We start from the raw sequence: 17,786 nt of genomic DNA on the forward strand, positions 1-17,786 counted from the left end.
TCCCTGAATGATGAACAAACTCGATGGACACCAGCAGTTTCTATCAGTATAAGTTTTATACTGAATGAACGTGATTTAGAAAGATATTTAACCTTCAATTGTCACCTTTGTAAAATAATGTCGTGTTTTTGTTGTTGTTGCTGCCAAAATCAAATGTCTTCTTTGCTAAAAGACAATTTAGGAAAAAATAAATAAAATCTTTTGGGACTTGGGTCATTATTTTATAAAAGTGACAATATTTTACTCTCTCTGATTATGTAATGTTTAAATATTAAAGGATTTATGTTGTGATCAGTTACTCATTAGTTGAGGAGCTTTTTTAACCAAATACTTTGTTTTACTTGAGTAACTTCTTGAATGGCTACTTTTTACTTTTACTTGTGTAAAAAATAAATTTGAAGTAGTGCTATTCTTACTTGAATACAATTTTGGGTACTCTACCCACAAGTAAAGTATTTCTTTGTTAAATAAATTTCTGGGGTAAACAAAAAAAGAGTTCTCACCTTGGAGACCAGGCTGGCACGGTAAGCAGCGAGGGCCTTTAAGTATTCCTTCTTGGCAGCTTCTGTTTTACTTTTATACACCTTTAAAGAGACAGAAGCGGGTCTAAATGAGTAAAAGTTGCAGATACGTTCAAATGGCGAAATCTAAATTTTACAATACCTGCTTCTGTTCCTCTCCAAGGCCGTCCCACATTGAGGCTACAATCTTGGACACTTCGCCGAAGGTAGCGTTGGGGTTCTGACCTTTGATTGCAGCCTGGGTGTCTCTGAAGAACAGGGCATAGGCAGAAACCGGCTTTTGGGGCTCATTGGGATCCTTCTTCTTTTTCTTTTTAGGAGTCTTGGGCTTCTTTGTGGGATCGATTGGGGCTGGCCGCTTCTCCCCGATAACCTTAAACGAAAGAAAAGTTTGAAAAAAAAAAAACAGTTGGGAAAATAGGTTCTCACGCCACTGTGCATTTGTTGCCTTACACTTATGCCACGTTACACTGGTTTTTCAATAAGCCACTGAACGTGGGAAGATACTCACCCTGTTGCTGTCCTCCTGGTCATCTTCGTTGATGGAACTGGATGGAGACGGCGTGGCTGACTTGCTGGCAGGGGGCGATGGCGATGTGTGGTTGATGTTGGGTCCAGCCATGTTCAAACTCAGCTGTCCGTTGAGCTGCGATTGGTTGATGGTGGACAGCTGATTCCGTGACATCATGCCATTAGGACTGTTCATGCTTATGATGGACTTCATGACCATGGATGGGTTAGATGGGTACTGACGCAGATGACCGGGCCCAACATTCTAGAAAAAAAAAAATAGACAGGGTAAGACAAGAAGATAATGCTGTCTTTAAACTCGAAACGTTTTTATAAAGACAAAAAATAAAAAACAGCTGGTAACCAAATCAATATGAATAAGATCTGCTTTAATGCAATGTAAGCATTACTAAGTTATGAACAACATGTAAGGAAAGCACCACAGATTCAATAAAATTGAACATTGTGACTTGGAGTAGAACAAGAATCTTTTTAAGACTTAGAAAAGATATGATGTCTGAAAGACAGATTAATAGGGATGAGGGAGGCAGTGGTTTTCTATCTCAATAATATAGCAGAGCTTGCCAAAAGAGACCCGCAAGAACCTAACCCAATATTATGTGTAGGTAATATGTTTATCTTGCTAACCCACTGGATTAAAAGGTAAAGGTTTGATGGTCTGTTTTAAGTCAGTGACCTTAGTCAAGGTATGGAAAACCTAGCTCCAAAAATTGCATACGGATTATCAAGTCATGTAGACCATGTAGACCTTTACTCAGTTGAACTTTGACAGGTGGTCTCTATGAACAAACTTCAGTTGTAATAAATATTGGGGAGGACTGAATAATGATGAATTTACAAAAAGTGAGAATTAGCACCAATTTTAACTTGATAAAAGAAGATGCAAGTCTTTCTCCACTGCATTTGTTTGTTTTTTTTCCCAGGAAGGCTTTGTTGAGGTTATAAGAAATAAGAATAATTTTTGCCTAAGCATGTCTTGATTTAAAAGAAAAAAGGCAACTTTGAGCACATTTATTTTTATAACCTACAAGATTGATTTCAAGTAAATAATCTGCATAAAGAGGAACCTGATACAGATTCTGCAGATAGTAAAGCATTTTGTGTCATTGCAGTTATTACTAATGTTCCTGATGCGCCTTGATCTGTCTGTACAAGACTCATCTCTGAGCTGAAGCTGTACTCGGTGTAACACCCTCCTGCACAAACTCATCAACCCGTTTCCCTTTTCCAGAACTGAAATTGGGTCATTCGATTCTGTGGATTGCTATGTGGAAGATCTTAAGTCAAGATGTCCTGACTCTTAAATGTCTCTTACAAGAAATGATAAATTATCCTGACAAATACGTATTGGATGGACACCCAGCTCAGTTCTTGGTTAAATCACAGCTCAGGGCTTAGATTTGCCAGTCTTTAATGCCACAAAGGAACATTGTGGCAGTTCCTTTGTGGAACTGCCACAATGTTCGGACAACAGCATTTAAAGCTGTTGTCCGCAGATTTAAATGGCACATTGAAAAGTCTTTACACATACCACAAAGTTAGTCTAGAAACACATATGTGCCTTATTTTAGAGTGCAACGCTGCAGAAGTGTAACTTTCATGCCACATGCTTTACTGGAAAGAATCATAGTTTGAAGGTATGAAGCCAAAGACTTTCTACAGGTCAAACTAAAACATTGAGTTCTTCAAAGTCTCGTAATGTTACAGACAACATGTTTACACTGATTGTGACAAGAATGAAATTACAAGTTCAGCTAGCTCTCCAGAGGGAAGACTGATCAGGGAGCCAGCAGAGCTGACATGAAACAGAGAAGGAGACTTGAACAGAACAGAAAAGGTGATTTGTTCTCCCTGCGTTCATCCATCTGGTATTCAGCAGCGCAAACTCAATCTCTCCCAACATCAACACATCATAAACCCATGCACCTGGCTTTATTGAAAGAACCTTATGAATGCCCGTCTTCAAAAACAATATTGTAACACTATTGCAGACAGCACATATTGGATCTACAATCCATTTCTTTCTCATATGCTGCGTCTCCTGCTTATCATAAATACAATATACCAAGTGAGAACAGATTTATATTTACAAGTGCGAGCAGGTTTCTACAAAAGGTGGGGCAAAGCCGGGGAAATAAATCAAGGCAATAAGGTTGTGATACTGCACATTTGGAAATCTTGCAAATAAATGTTGCTATAAACAGACCTGCAACCAAACAACTGTGATTGACATTTCAGCCAGGGCCATTGTCATTACTGAGCAGTAAATGGTTTACAATTTGCTCCGTACCATCTGCAATCATTAAAGGCACACACCATTAGTTGTGGTCATCTGTATACAGTAATAACATTTTTGCACAATTCTTAAGGACCAGTTTTGACTTTAAGATGTTGACTGTTCCGATTAGTAATTTGGTGAATTTTTCCCAGTTGGCTTCCAGATAGATGCTGCACATTCAGCAAAACAAACACCGCTGTTCACAGTTTAACAATAAAGATCATATGGTTTGTTTTGGTTGAGTAAAAATCAGATAAAAGTTGGGGACAGAATTGCACTGGATATTGTATCAAATCACTCAATACTGCAGTGGCATAGGACTGCTTGGATGGTATATATAGGGAACGTTCCTTATTTGCATGCAAATAAAGCATTTGACCAATTGAAGGGACCTTCACAGTTTTAGGAACAAAAAGAAAATATAGACTATAAATAACATAGCAATTTATTTATTTCCAAATTTTGTGTGGGTCTGATTCGGAGCATATGCTTCAAGTCATAAATTAAGAGAAAAACACAGAAAAAAATCCTAATCAGTGCAATATCAACCATCGTGAAGCAATTCCAGGATTATAATTCCTGATCTAAAGGAAAGCTTGACAAATTAGAGATATTAAGTAACAGATGTCTTGATTGTGAATATAAATGTGACAAATCCATGTTTACTTCTGTCCCTGAGCTTGCTCATTTGCATTTTGATTGCAGTATCACCAGCAGTCAGAGCAGTGAGATATTTTGATAATGATCATTTAACTGCAAATAAGTCTTTATCTTGAGAACACAGCGGCCAGATGTGCCCCCCTTATTTAGAATTACATGTTTTGTGTGGGTGTGTTTCCATCTTTGTGTGTGTTGCTATGAAAGCTGAAATGTTCTGTCTAATCATTAAAGGGTTTCTGAATGTAAATGCCTTTTGTAATATTCCCTACTGAGTTGTTTTCTAAGTCAAAGATGAAACGGCAAACAATAACAACACAATGCTGCCAGTCATATGCTTCTTATAAAGCAAACATTGCTTCCAATCCTGTTTGCTGGAGCCACTTAAACTCCAAACAAGGAGACAAGGACAAAATAAATAAAATCACAAAGTATTGACAATGTGCTAAACCTTTTCCACAGCAAACACTGCAGTGGGAGTGAATGCAACGTTTTGCATTCAGTTGGTGATAAAAATCTCAACACTGATGCTCATGAAAACAGCCTCGAGTCTTTTTTTTTTTTTTTTTTTTAAGATACTGGAAATCTGAATTTGGGGCGGAATTTATGAACAGTACTACCAAGCTGTAACAGGCTGAAAAGAATGTTAACAAGTTCAATTTCCATTCAATCAATGCCAGAGCTCTTGGAAATGTTCCATGGCAGGAGAGGGGTAAAATCATCTATATGGTAATTATAAGGATGAATCCCCCAGTAACTTTCGCCAGCATGAAAGGTCAGTCCTATTAAAGATAGTTTATCAGCGCTCTGCACATATTCCTTTACGCTGCTTCTAAACGGGTACATCGGGGGGTGGGGGGGGTTTCCTCCATTTTCTGCAACCTGCTGAAGCCTGTGCTTAAGCCAAATGAGAAAAATGGAATTTTGAATGCCGGTAAAGGCTAGAACAGCAGAAGATGATTTTTTTTCCCCCCCGCCCTCTGTGCCATCTCAGTCAAACACACTTCACTGTCTTAAAAAAAATCTGTCTATATGTCTCGTACACCCCTAACCGGCACTTAAAAAACACATCTCCCTCATTCTGCTGGCCTGTGCTCTCGGACTCGCAGGCCGATAGGCTCCCTCTCCTCCCCACGGTCTGCTACAGCCACTGACCCATACCCCTCTCTACCATTTCTCTTTTATAGATTATGTGTATTTAAAACTTGTTCAACATGACATCATTTCTGTTTGAGAACCTTACAAAAAAGTAAATTACAAAATCAATCATGCAGAAGGTCAAGCTGAGACTTCATTACAAGTATTGCATGCCTGCATGAATATTTTTCATTTCTGACTGACCCAATATGTCACAATTGCTGTCAAGAAAGAGAAGGGGGCGAAAAAAAAAGAAGAAGAAGAAAAAAAAATCCACTCTCTTAAATTGATGTACAACTCATGTCAGTGCTTCGTGGCTTGAAAGGGAGATAAGAGGGATGTGTAGAAAAACAGGCTTTCTGCAACAGTGCTCACATTTTCCATTTCATTCAGGATATAGTGGGCTTTGACCAGACAGTAGTGAAGGTATTGTACTCACTGGAAATCTGCCAAGGATATCTAAACAATAAACTTGAGATGAAACAGTTGAAATAATGAACACAATCAAATTTCCCACACTTAGTGTTGCTTTTTTTTTTTTACATGAAATTACTATTAAAACCATACACAATAACTGCATTTTTTTTGTTCATCTATTTAAAAATGTTTTGTTTTCAGTTGTTTTACCAACAGACTGGCTCCAGTGCTAAACTGGTTCCAGTGTCTGTTTAGAACCAGTTCCGTCTCATTCCACTGCCGTTGTATTTGGATCTGCCTAATTATTATGAAAAAGCTGTTAAGTTTGCATTGAATGAAAGTTTTTTTTTAAGATCAAATTAACACTGGATTAACATGAGCACGTCTCTTGTGTTCCCACTGTTTATTCTGATAGGACCCGTCTTCGAGGAAAGGTCAGTGCACTGGATAAAGCACCAGGTAAAGTTTTTATTTTTACCCCCTCTAAATGTATAACACTGTTTATGACTCACTTATTAAAAACTGCGGCTATTTTAATATTGCCAGATGGTGTTGATAAATCTTGCTCTAAGCAGGGTTAGCTTCAGTTTTACTGAGGATCAGAGAAGATCTGACAGAGATTGTGAAACTTCCACAAACATCCCTTGTTGTTTAAAACGGCATTAATAAATTAAGATAGAGACATAAGAGCATCTGTTTGCTGAGATAATGAGATAAATTAAGTGATTTGTGTGGTTATTAATAGATCTGAAAATAGCATGATGTGATCAGCAGCATGGCTCTGGGTTGGCTCTCAGGTTGTAAAAACCCAAAACTGGCTGAACCACCAACTTCAATTAATTCATTCAAGTCGTTCGTTTTATGTGACATCAGAGCTATAGATATTTAAACAAAAACAAAACTTTCAGCAAAACGTCACAATAAGAGCCAAAAGCCAATATTGCTTTGAATACCAAAAAACATATTTTAAAACAGCTTACAAGCTGTGTGGAAGCACAGCATCACTAAATAAGAGCAGGTCCATTAAAAACATAAAACATATTTATTATCATCTGTAATACTACTATGACTACCTGTACTACTAAAAACAATAACATTTATCCTAAAAATATTTTTATTCTGATAACTAAAGTACCTTTCTGCATATTTTTGACTGCAAAAGTGATACTGATACTTTGATAAATTTGTACTAAAAAAATAATCGTTGCGCTCTTTTCAGCAGCTCTTTAGCTTCTCTGTTTTCTTACAAGATGTGCATGACTAAAACTCAGTGCTCTTAAATATTAGCATGTCTGCGGCTGTAAAGCTAATGGCATGTGAAACAGCTAGTTATGAATAAAATGAAAAATACATAATGCGTCACCCCATGGTGGTAAATGTGATGAGACAGCGGGGCTCGGATCCCCTGAATATTGATTTTAACATCCAATCCAACCAGTTGACTACTGTAGGCTTCGGATCCAATCACAGAGGACACGCAGCCCATTTCAGAACACGCTTACACGTGTCAAGAAAACCCTAAAATGTGGTGAAGGCACCAGGTGTTTTTTGAAATGGAACCCACAGACCCTCGCTGTGCAGCAGGGAGGGGAAAAAAATCGAGACGAAATTGTGAATAAAGCAATACTGGCAGCTCTAACTCCAGTACTATTTGGCACTATTGAGACTCAATCACAAATCAGGAGGACACATGCTGCGAGACAAAAATGAGAGTCAGAAGCTTGTTAAGAGAGCAGATTAAATAAATAATGACTTCAGATTCAGGGCTTGCTAGGCACACTGCAGCTGAGAAAATGTATTTCTTCTTCGTACGAGCCCAGCATCTGTGGCCAATTTACAAGACATACGCTCAACATTAAGGGGAGAGGAATTAGCACAACACTTGGCAATGCACTGGCATGGAAGAAGCTTTTGCAAACAGCCCAGGTATATTCACTGGATGGCTTTCTCATTAAGTTGTGATAAGAAAGAGACTTTCACACCGAAAGTAGTCGGCACCAGTAAGCCAGCACTGAGAAAGCAAAATAAGTGTTGGAAAATATGAGCACGGAGGCTTGATGAAAAATGTAATTGCAATAGTGCACGGTTTATTTGTTTGCCCCTGCAGCCACAACAAATAATACAGAATGTAATCATGTATATAAGGTTGTCATTCCTTTATCAGTGTGCTGACAAAATGACAAAACACCTCTCCTAGGGCCTGCGTAAATCATTGTCTCTGTATATGGAAGCCCCTGCAAACGACGCTGTTACTTATCTCATTTAGGAGTTGTTGCTTTGCTTTCAAAGCAAAAGCAGAGATAAAACCAAAGATGAAAAGAGTTACCATAGACACCATCATAAGACTTTTGGGGATCAATCCCATTTGCAGGAAAAATGAAGGGCCACCACAAGCCTTGCTGGGCTACAATGTGCGATGACTGATAACAAGTGAGCAGTGTGCCGGCGACAATGCCGGTAGGCAGGGAGAGCAGACCCACATTCTCCCCTCAGATTTTAATAGAGTCTCTGCACAATCAGAGACATGAGCCATGCAAATGGTGTTAAAGAGGAATAATGTTTGAGAATCAAATCTAATCCTCCAGCAAGTCGGCAGAACAGTCAGGAATGTAATTGTGTCGAGGTTCCGTTTCTTCCAGATGCAGAAAGCTTAACTGACCATGAAATGAAAATTCCTTAGGCAAAAACCCTTCTGGGGCTAACTTACTATATGCGGCAGAGATATTTTAAAAGCTGCAATTATTTTATATGCCAGATGAATAGAAGCAAGAAAAAGAGTGGTAAAAATTTTATAGCCTCTTCCCATATGGAATGTAAATAAATATCTGAGAGCAGGGAGTGTGAGAGCAGCACTTCCAACACACATTTCACTTATTCATACAGTTCTAATGATAATGACTGCTTGGTTTGATGCAATGTGATTTGTGGCTCGCCAAGTAAATGCGGCACCGATATCATTGTGTCCTCGTTCACGCTTTTGTTCTTTTATTTCTTCTCTCCTAAATGAATTTTCCATTTCTGTAATAGGTCTGTAAGACAACTAGTCAGCCAGTGACATTTCCATTTTTCCTCCTCAGCGCTTCTATGATTGTGGCATTTGAAAATGCATTTCCACCCTCAGATGACAATCTCACAATATGCAGCACGATATCCACATGAAGAACAAGATTATTTTAATCTGTAGTTCCAAATTTGATCATCAGTATGTTGTCATGAAGAGCAGACAGTGTTTATGTGAGCTTTAACCTACAGCACTGTGTCTTAGCAGGTCACTTAGATTGGTCTCATTGGATCACAGATTTAATAAAAGCCAGCAGTATTTTACAGAGTATTTCAAACCATGAGGAGGAACATTGAAGGTTCATCCATTAAGATTAATAATCTTATTTTGTTGAATTTAGAAACCAAAGAAGCTTTGGAATAAATAATTATTACTAGTGATTTTGGAAGACTGTGGAAATGTCAGTGATGAACAATGGTGTGTTCACTTGGTGCTAGAAAATCAAATTTCCCAAGCTGCCGATTGAAGATACAGGAATTCCCATTGAAGACTGAGTTCCGACTGACACAGTCAGAACTCCTGAAACAGCCAAGAGTTCAGTTTCCAATACAACCTCCATGCATACAGAATGTAATGAACGCTGGATGTTTAAATAATTCATCAGCACTTCTGACGGTTTGTTTCTCATTAAACCAGTGACACATATAGAGCACTGTAAGATCTCTATTTATAAAAATGTTCAATCTGTGCTTAAAGCATAAAATGGAGACGAACACATTGCTAATGTCTTGTATCACCAACAGAAGTTAAAAGTCTGTCAACAATTACCAAATTCCACTGGTTTTCAGACATGCACCTACAACACATTGAGTTCAGGTGTGACATGGCAAACAGTCATTATGCCTCAAGTAAAAAAGAAAAAAGAAAAAAATGGTGTTATTGTTGATGTATTTGTAGAGCTCTAGCGTCTCCCTGATGTCCCCCCAAAATACATATTTATGAAAAGATGGGATTAATCTTCATTCATAATAGTTATTTGTGAGTTTTTTCTAAGTCTGCATCTGATCAAAAGTCTCCAGGTAATTCTTAGGCTACGTTCACACCTCAGGTCTTGATGCTCTGATTTGTTTCTGAAATCTGATTTTACCGAGTGGGATTATTCATGCTAATAATTAAATATGACTCTAATCAAACTTGTGTGTGAATGGTTCTCACTTTAGATATATATGGAAGTTATGATCATTGTCTGTGAGCATTAACATAATTTAGTGAAGTTGAACTTTTAATAAAATGCGGGAAAAAAAAAGGGGGATTAGGCTAAACTGCAGGTAAGTTAATTACCTGTAGATTACAGAAGCAAAACTAATACTAATTATTTTTGACTTACAGTATGTATTTTCACTCTGGCAAAAGAAAAAAACATGAATTAAGTATGAGAAACGGTGGCAGTTTTGTGTGCCGTTTTCACTGTCCTAGCAGAGATGAATGTGTTTTGTACTCCAACACCTGTGATCTCTTCACATCTGTTCATCCTGCAGAGGGAGGGGTCATCTACACTCCTGGTAATTTTTCTTGTTTTTTGTTTTGAATCTTCACAGTAACATAATATCATGACATTTACTCAAAGTGATTACATAGATCCTGTGTTGTAAACAAGGGCAGATGCTGTGCCAGATGTGCTGACAACAGGAGGTGTACAAAAAGCTGTGACGGTGACTTTATAATACCTAAAACAGTGGTTTCCAGAACCACACCCATCTAAATCATAATTTTTCATTTTGCATATCTCATCAAAAATCTCATCTGGAGCAGCGGCTGCAAATACAAGATGCTTCTGTGACAAACTACAGATATTACAAACTGAGTTTGGTTTTCTGCAGCACCTTGCAAAGATATACAGTACACACCCCTTAAACATTTTGTGTTTTGTCACATCACAACTTTACAACAGCAAATATATTTCATTGAGTCTTTATGACCGACAAACAAACCGGAGCAGAACTGTGAAATGGAGGGAAAATGATAATTGTCTTTTAACGATTTTTTGACAGTAAAAGTCTGAAAAGTGTGCTGTGCTTATGTTTTCACTGCCCTCATTCCTCTACAACTAAGGCTGCAAGTTTCTTTGGAGTACATCTATCAACTTTGCTGTAAGTTTTTGCTATTTTTTGGGTGTAAGTCTGGACTTTGATTGGGCCAGTTCGACAAAAACACCTTTACCTAAACCGTTATAGAGCTCTTGCTGTTCTCTTAGGTTTGCTCCCCTGCTTTGAGGTCAGCCTCTGCACCAGTCACTAACCCTTTACAACCTTCATGGTTTTTTTTTTTGTCTTTTGCGAATTACCCTCTTCCTTCAACATTGCATGTTGGGCATATACTAAAATATTTGATTTTGTTCCCATCATACAGAGCAACAAAACGTCTTTAATGTATTTCTACTTGACACTTCTTGACACCACAGCTGTATTTGTAAAGTGCACAAATAATGTTCTTTCAACAAATGTTCCCTTCTTAAGCTGAAGATCTCCAAAGTTCCACAAACTCCTTCAAAGCTACCAAAGGCCTCAGGATGATTGCTGAGGTTTCCTGGTCATGGATGTCCACCAAACCCTGACAGCAATGTTTTAATAGGTCTGCAGATGTAACATGTTATTTCTATTTTCAGATCAATCTGTTTAAATGTTGGGTTGTAGTTTTAAAATAAGTCTGCTTGTAACTTCTCCACAACTTAATTTCCAACATATTGTTGTTTGATCTCTAATGTTCTTTAACAAACCTCTGCCTTCATAGACAAGCTGTACACTGAGATTCATTTAGATAGAATCTCTGGATTTCATTTGGGGACATCAGAATTTTCAAATTTTATAAAAAAAAATGAAATTAAATAAATAAATTCATGGCAGAGCTCACCACATGCTGGCCGTTGTTGACAGACACCCCGTCTTGGTCCATCATGTTGCGTGAGATGGTAATTGAGGGCAGCTCCAGACTCTGTGGGGGAAACTGAGGAATTATTGGACCTCTGTGTTGAGCTGGGGGTTCTGGCATCGCTGGAAAGGGCGAGTTCACTTCAGGCCCGAGACTGGACTCGGTCTCAGGTGGAGGTGTGATGGGAGGGATCTCAAACTCCTCATCCCCCAAGCTGGGTGTATGAAAAGTCTGCAGGAAAAAAAAAAAGAAACAGAAGAAAATCATAAAACAGTAAAATGCAGAGGAGCATTTGTTGTGGTGGGTCTTATCAAATTTGCCGGAAGTACACCTTTAGGGATTAAATCAAACAGCTCTGCTTAAGCGGAGAGTGTTTTAGTAGAGTGGTAACACACTTGCCTCTAAGTGTGGTTAGATTTAACATTTCCTAAACCTACTGAAGTCCACTTTGAGGGGGAAAAAAGATGTGAAAGGCAAATGCGGAGGAGGACGTCAAAAGCAGAAATATCAAGCAGCAATCACTGAGAAAAGAGAGGATACATGATAAAAGCCCTTAATCTTGGGGATGGAAGATGTTGGGTTGAAGTGCAGGGAAAATGCACGTCACAGGGAGATGGGTTTAAAGAACATTTTCAAAGATTATTACGCCTGGCCAGAAGTGTTTCTTTTTGTTCCCCCTCGCCTGCACCCTTGAATCTGCTCATCAAACAGCCTAATCCTTCTGCCTTTCGAATTAAAGCTTTTGGTCACACTTAATTTGCTTATGTGCCTTCTTGGAGATGGGGCTGTTCACCAACTTGGGTCTTGTTTTCATCTGCAATATTGCATTAAGCTACTCTGTGCAAGGCCAGAATATTCATCTTCTCACAATGACCACAGTGTGGGACCACATTATTGCACGGCATGTGACCTGAAGTTCTAGGCATTTCTGCTGCTGCTGAGTCACACACACACGCACACACACACAGCATCACCTACTAAAACTGACATGGTTTTCAATGCTAATACTTGGAACATTATGTTGCATTTTAGCTAAAATGTGTTAAAATACTAAACTGTACCTACTGTAGAATGTATTTAAAAAGAATAAAAGCTCTGAATCTTGTAATTAGATAACTTGTAACATCATATTTAGCAGTCACCTTATAACCATGGTAGTATGAAACATAAATTAATTTTGAGTGTTTCTTTTGCTCAGGAATTACTGATATATAGTTGTAGCAGATTTTTTTAAAAAGTTTGAGCCAAATTAAGGAGTAGTGGATGCTTGACTATAGATGATGGCTAATTTTTGTTTAGTTTCTTTCATTTAAATACAAGTAGTATTAGCCTAAGGGGGTCTTGGGGACAAACAAAATGTTGTTAGAAAATGACTGTAGACGTACACATTGCTTACTATTATAATTTGGTGACACTGGAGAGTTGATGGCTGTGTATGTCAGAATAATGCTGGAAAGAACTGGAGCAGAGAAATGCCTCAATCTAAATGGTGCCAGATTTAATTTCAAAGTAAAATTCTTGTCACAACGTCCATTTGCTACTGCTCTGGAGTAAAGGGAAACTTTTAAATCCCTCAACAGGGTGCCTGTTTTTTAAGTCTCCAAACAACTGCACTCAGGCAGCATTTCACTTAACTTCTTCCACCTCATTGGTTAAATTAACTTGGAAGCCTTTACTTTATGAACATAAACTGAACTATAGACCTTTCTGCTTCCTTTTCCTTGGGTGGCCACTAGTTTATGCACTGAGGTCCATGTTCAGTGTTCCAGATAATGTCATCATTTTTGTTCTCAAGTGAGTCACGTTCCCTCGTTTTTATTTTATTTTTTACATATTTCTTGATTTCAGACTTTGAAAGGAAAACTGTGAACTTGGGCTTCTGTGAGACAAGCTGTCTTCACTACTCATCATATATTTAAATTTCAGAGGAATTCAGGTGTGAAACCATTTGGCCAACAAAATAATCTTGGATTATAGCTATTTGCACATCCATCCTTCTGTTGACTCACCTTTACACACACCTGAATGCAACTCTCACAAGAATGTATTACATTTTTCTAAGCCTTGGTGGCGTTTAAATCCAAGTACTTTATTATGCATTGCAGGTTTAGCAATTATGTAAATGCAAATAAAGCCCTGCATATATAAAGGGTTTTCACTCAAAAACATGAGCTGTATTAAACACTTTAACATTAGTCAGCAGACATAACTTGAACAATCCAGTTTTTCTCTGCTCTGCCTTTCTTTGTCTGGTAAGGGGTGGAATAACAGAAGGGAGACAAGGAAGAGAATATGCCAACACAGACCTTGATTAGGGAGTATTAATGTTCCCCTGGCTTGCTTTCGCACATTGACACTTGAAACTAATTCATTGTCTACTCAGGGCAGCTGTCTTTACAAAAACTGAGGAAGGCAGAGCTAATAAGAGTGTTACGCTTCCCTTTTCAGTGTCTCCCCCTGCTCCATGACTGTTTGTGTGCCACTTTATATTTCTTCCCTCTGGGCTAAAGAATTGGATCTCTTTCCACAGGAAGCCAGATTCAAATTCATAGTGATTTTGGGGAGCACAGAAAATGTTAGGTTCTTATCAATAATAAACACTTTCAATACTGAGTTAATACTGTCACTGCTTTGTTCTTGCATAGTTTCCTTTTGGTTGATTACAAGAAAGAGAAAACTGATTGTAGCTTACAGCAGGTGTTCAGCAGAATGCACTTTAGCAAATGTTTTAAGTCTAAACCAAACCAAAATGTCTTGAATCATGGGAGACATTTCCAGTAGCAAATGGAAAACATCAGAAATCACCCATCTTCAGTCTTTGTTCAACATTTTCAGCTTCCCACATGGAGCAGGGTCAGCCGTTGGATCTGGTTCCAGTCTCATCTGGATCATATCATGCAGCAATATGAAGACAGCTGAACAGCACTTCAATAACTCCAACAGAAAACGGCATGCTTTCTTTCAGGCTTGCTGAGTGCTCGGCAGCCAGATATAAAACTATGACTGTATATAAACTTAGAACTAAACCATAGTCTTTTAGGCTACATCTTTCTAACATACATAGACTGATTTTTTAAATACCATTTCAACATATTTTCACTCAAGTAAAAGTAAACAAACTCCTCAAGTGAGGGTACAAAAGTATTTGGTAAAAAATTGCTCACATGTGCCATTAATGATCTAGGATTTCCTGTAGAGTTACATTACATAAGATAAATTGGAATGGATCAATATCTGATAATGGATAGTATATGGATAGGTGTGCTATAAAGTCATGAACTTAACCGTGAGATTTTAGACAAATGTCAAAGATGAAAGTTGGCTGAGGTCGGAGCCACTTTTGAAAGATAACAACACAAGCATGACAGCGACCTTTAAGTATAACACAGATGTTTACCCAGTGCAGAAGACTGCTAGCGTTTACTGTCTTCTAAAACACAGAGGAAGACGATGGAGAAGGACAGAGGGAAACAAAATATTACAGTGGGGGAGGGCGGACGGAGCAAGATCAGTATCAAAGACCGTGCTTGTGTGCTTCTCCTCTCACTGCTAATGATGATGCAAATTAACATCTACACCAGGGGCACCGATAATAGAGACATGGAGTTTGTGTCTCATATGGGGGGTTATGGAAGATGTCAGCTGTCTGTGTTGAGAAAGCCTTCTCCCCAGGGTAGAGGTGCCAGATTTTACTGGAACCCACAGAGTGTTACAGTGTCACACACTGTCTGGTGTCATTTTGCATAAAGCCAGTCTAATTCTGCACCAGGAGCAGCTTAGGGAGCTCTGTTTGGAGATTAAGAGATGCACAATCCACTTTCTTTGCATCACCAGCCTGATTATCCATTTAAATTGTTCTGAAAGGCTCAGCCCAGCTAAGTGCCAAGTCAGATGCTGGCTTTTGGGTGTGCAGGCATGTACATGTTAAGGGGTGGGCAAGAGGGAACACAACAGAGAGAGTAGTAGTGTGTATGTGGATGTGTGTGGGTGTGGGTGTGTGTCTCCGCCGCCAGCCAGAGTTTGGTTGTATGAGGGCAGAGCAGGGCATGTAACAGAGAGGCCTGATTTACCCCTGTGGGAGGGAGCATCCTAAACAGTTGTGTGGGAAATACCCACTTGTCTGTTCTTGGTGGTAACTGTCTCTGTGTCAGCAAAACCAACACAGATACTGTATAAAAAATATGCAAGATTTATTTATTTAAAGACCTGTTGGAAAAAACAGATTTAGTTATAAGTAGTGTGTTGTTGAAGTTTGCTTGTTAACGTTATATATATATTTTTTTGTCTGAATTCTTTTTTCAATATTTTTACCTGTAGATAAATTTCTCTCTGGGATTACATAGATATACCTCAGTAAAATGTAAACAAATGAAAAATATATACATGTTGGTGTCACCAAAATATTTGTATTTCAAATTAAAACATTGGGAATAAACAAGAAAAATAAAGCAAAAATGTTCTACAGTTTCAAAGACTTTGCTCCACATCATTTTGATTTGGTAATACTATTTCACTTGAAACATCAATAATTTCAGTTTTAGGTTTCTTTACAAAAAAAACTTTATTTTATTAGTCAGTTTCTGTGTTATAAATGTCTGCTGTTATACTGTCACTTTAAATACAAAGAAGCAAAGAAGCTGCTGCTGGCCCCAACTCAATGTTTACACTTGAACATGAAAATGGCTGCAAAAAAATGTGCAAATATGCAATTGTACATCTTTGAAAAGCATTAGTAAAGCCTCATGCACAACCAACAAGAATACAGCGTGGTTTCTGTACGGTAAATCAACAGTGAACAACTTGTGTTTTCCAGCAGCCGCTGCACAGTGCAAAAAGGGGTAAACCCAGCTGTCCAAATGTTATGGAGCTCAGCTTGGGGTTGCTAGGTGACGGGCTGGGCTTGACTGGGGTTGCTAGGTAACAGCACAGTGCCTGTCGGTTGTGACTTAACAATCGATAGGTTTTTGAAACAGCTAATTTTCCAGACATAAAAAAGTAACTTTTTGCTGAAAAACAGCTAGGATGTTTTTTAAAAGCCGACTCAAATGAAAGTATTAAAAAAAATGTGCAAAATATCAATTTTGCATAAAACATCCCCTTTAATATTACTTGTTATAAACTTAATGAAACATTAAAAAAACAGAAGAAAACAGATGGGAGAAACCGTTAATAATGCCTTCCCAGTGTTTTTTTATGGTGATGGCATGATACCTTTTTCAATAACAGGACAAAGAGCAAGAAAAGGCTTTTCAGGCAATAGTCCCAGTCCCTCAATAAACGTAGTAATCCAATTCACAGATGCAATAACCAAGACTTGTTAAAGGCAGCAGCATGCAATTACTGCCTATAATAGGCCTCGGAATCAATACAGGCGGGGTTGAAGATCCAGTTTCGAATATCTAGACAGGCAGAGTGGAGCTCCTCAAATGACAACATCAGGCATGGCACCCCTAATCAGCATTATTTCAAATTTGGATCATTTGTAGTCCATTTCTACATATTTATAGCTCATTACATGACTCTAATTTGATTGCAAGAGTAAAGTGATGCATCTGAGTGGAACACAATCGCAGTGTACAGTATCCCTTTTCCCTGAGGGAGGCAGTCAACCTTTCCCTGCTAGGATGTGAGCTTTACCAGGCACACCAAGGTCATCTTATCTCATCCTCTAAGTGCATAAGGTAAATGATACACTGGCCATCCAAACACAGCAAATAAAGGGCTGCTGTTCTGAAGTAGAAGCTTCTTGTCAGAGCAATATATACAGCATGAGATTTACTATACACACTGTGCAAACAGCAGATGAGAATAAACAGGTTTCTATTTAACTTGGTGTGCAGCATTTGTATTCAGCCCCTCTGAGTCAATACTTCGCAGAACTACCTTCCACTGCAATTATACTGTAGCTGCGAGTCTTTTGGGGCGTGTCTCTATCAGTTTTTACAGTTGAAACCACAAGTTTACATACAAAAAATACGTACGCTCTCTTTTCTCACTGTTTTCTTTCATTAAATAAAATTAAACTTCTCATTTCATGTCATTTAGAATTACCTAAACTAATTCAATTTGCTAAATGCCATTTTAATGAGAGAAATAATGCGTCAGAGATTTATTCATTAATGCTTTCAAACTCAAGAGTTTACATGAAGAATGACTGAAATTTCTTTAAACAATGAGGGAAAGCACAAATGATGAGGGATTTGGAAACCAACTATGGGGCACAAGGCTGGTACATACTTGAGAACAATTTTAAGATGCTTCATCTGTTTACACAACAATTATACTCAAAACATTTGACCCAACACATTCAATTTAA

The 17,786-nt window shown here is 38.2% G+C and overlaps 1 protein-coding gene and 1 long non-coding RNA gene across 2 annotated transcripts in view; one reads left to right on the forward strand and one right to left on the reverse strand.

The window, feature by feature from the left end:
• The window catches only part of LOC145551156 (uncharacterized), a 246,365-nt gene that overhangs the window by 83,262 nt on the left and 145,317 nt on the right, over positions 1 to 17,786 (forward strand). Inside the window, exon 2 of the long non-coding RNA XR_014086977.1 lies at positions 5,957 to 6,000. This is a non-coding gene — a long non-coding RNA (uncharacterized LOC145551156). The remainder of the gene's footprint in view (positions 1 to 5,956; positions 6,001 to 17,786) is intronic.
• Positions 1 to 17,786, reverse strand: part of tox3 (TOX high mobility group box family member 3) — a 49,524-nt gene that overhangs the window by 2,245 nt on the left and 29,493 nt on the right. The window contains exons 3-6 of the mRNA XM_008405560.3: positions 11,453 to 11,701; positions 1,033 to 1,296; positions 664 to 894; positions 504 to 584 (exon numbers count right to left, since the gene is read on the reverse strand). Of these exons, the coding sequence (XP_008403782.2) occupies positions 504 to 584; positions 664 to 894; positions 1,033 to 1,296; positions 11,453 to 11,701 (825 nt within the window). The remainder of the gene's footprint in view (positions 1 to 503; positions 585 to 663; positions 895 to 1,032; positions 1,297 to 11,452; positions 11,702 to 17,786) is intronic.

Source organism: Poecilia reticulata, chromosome 3 (genome assembly GCF_904066995.2).
Source record: "Poecilia reticulata chromosome 3, P_reticulata-male-v2, whole genome shotgun sequence".
NCBI classification, from domain to species: domain Eukaryota; kingdom Metazoa; phylum Chordata; class Actinopteri; order Cyprinodontiformes; family Poeciliidae; genus Poecilia; species Poecilia reticulata.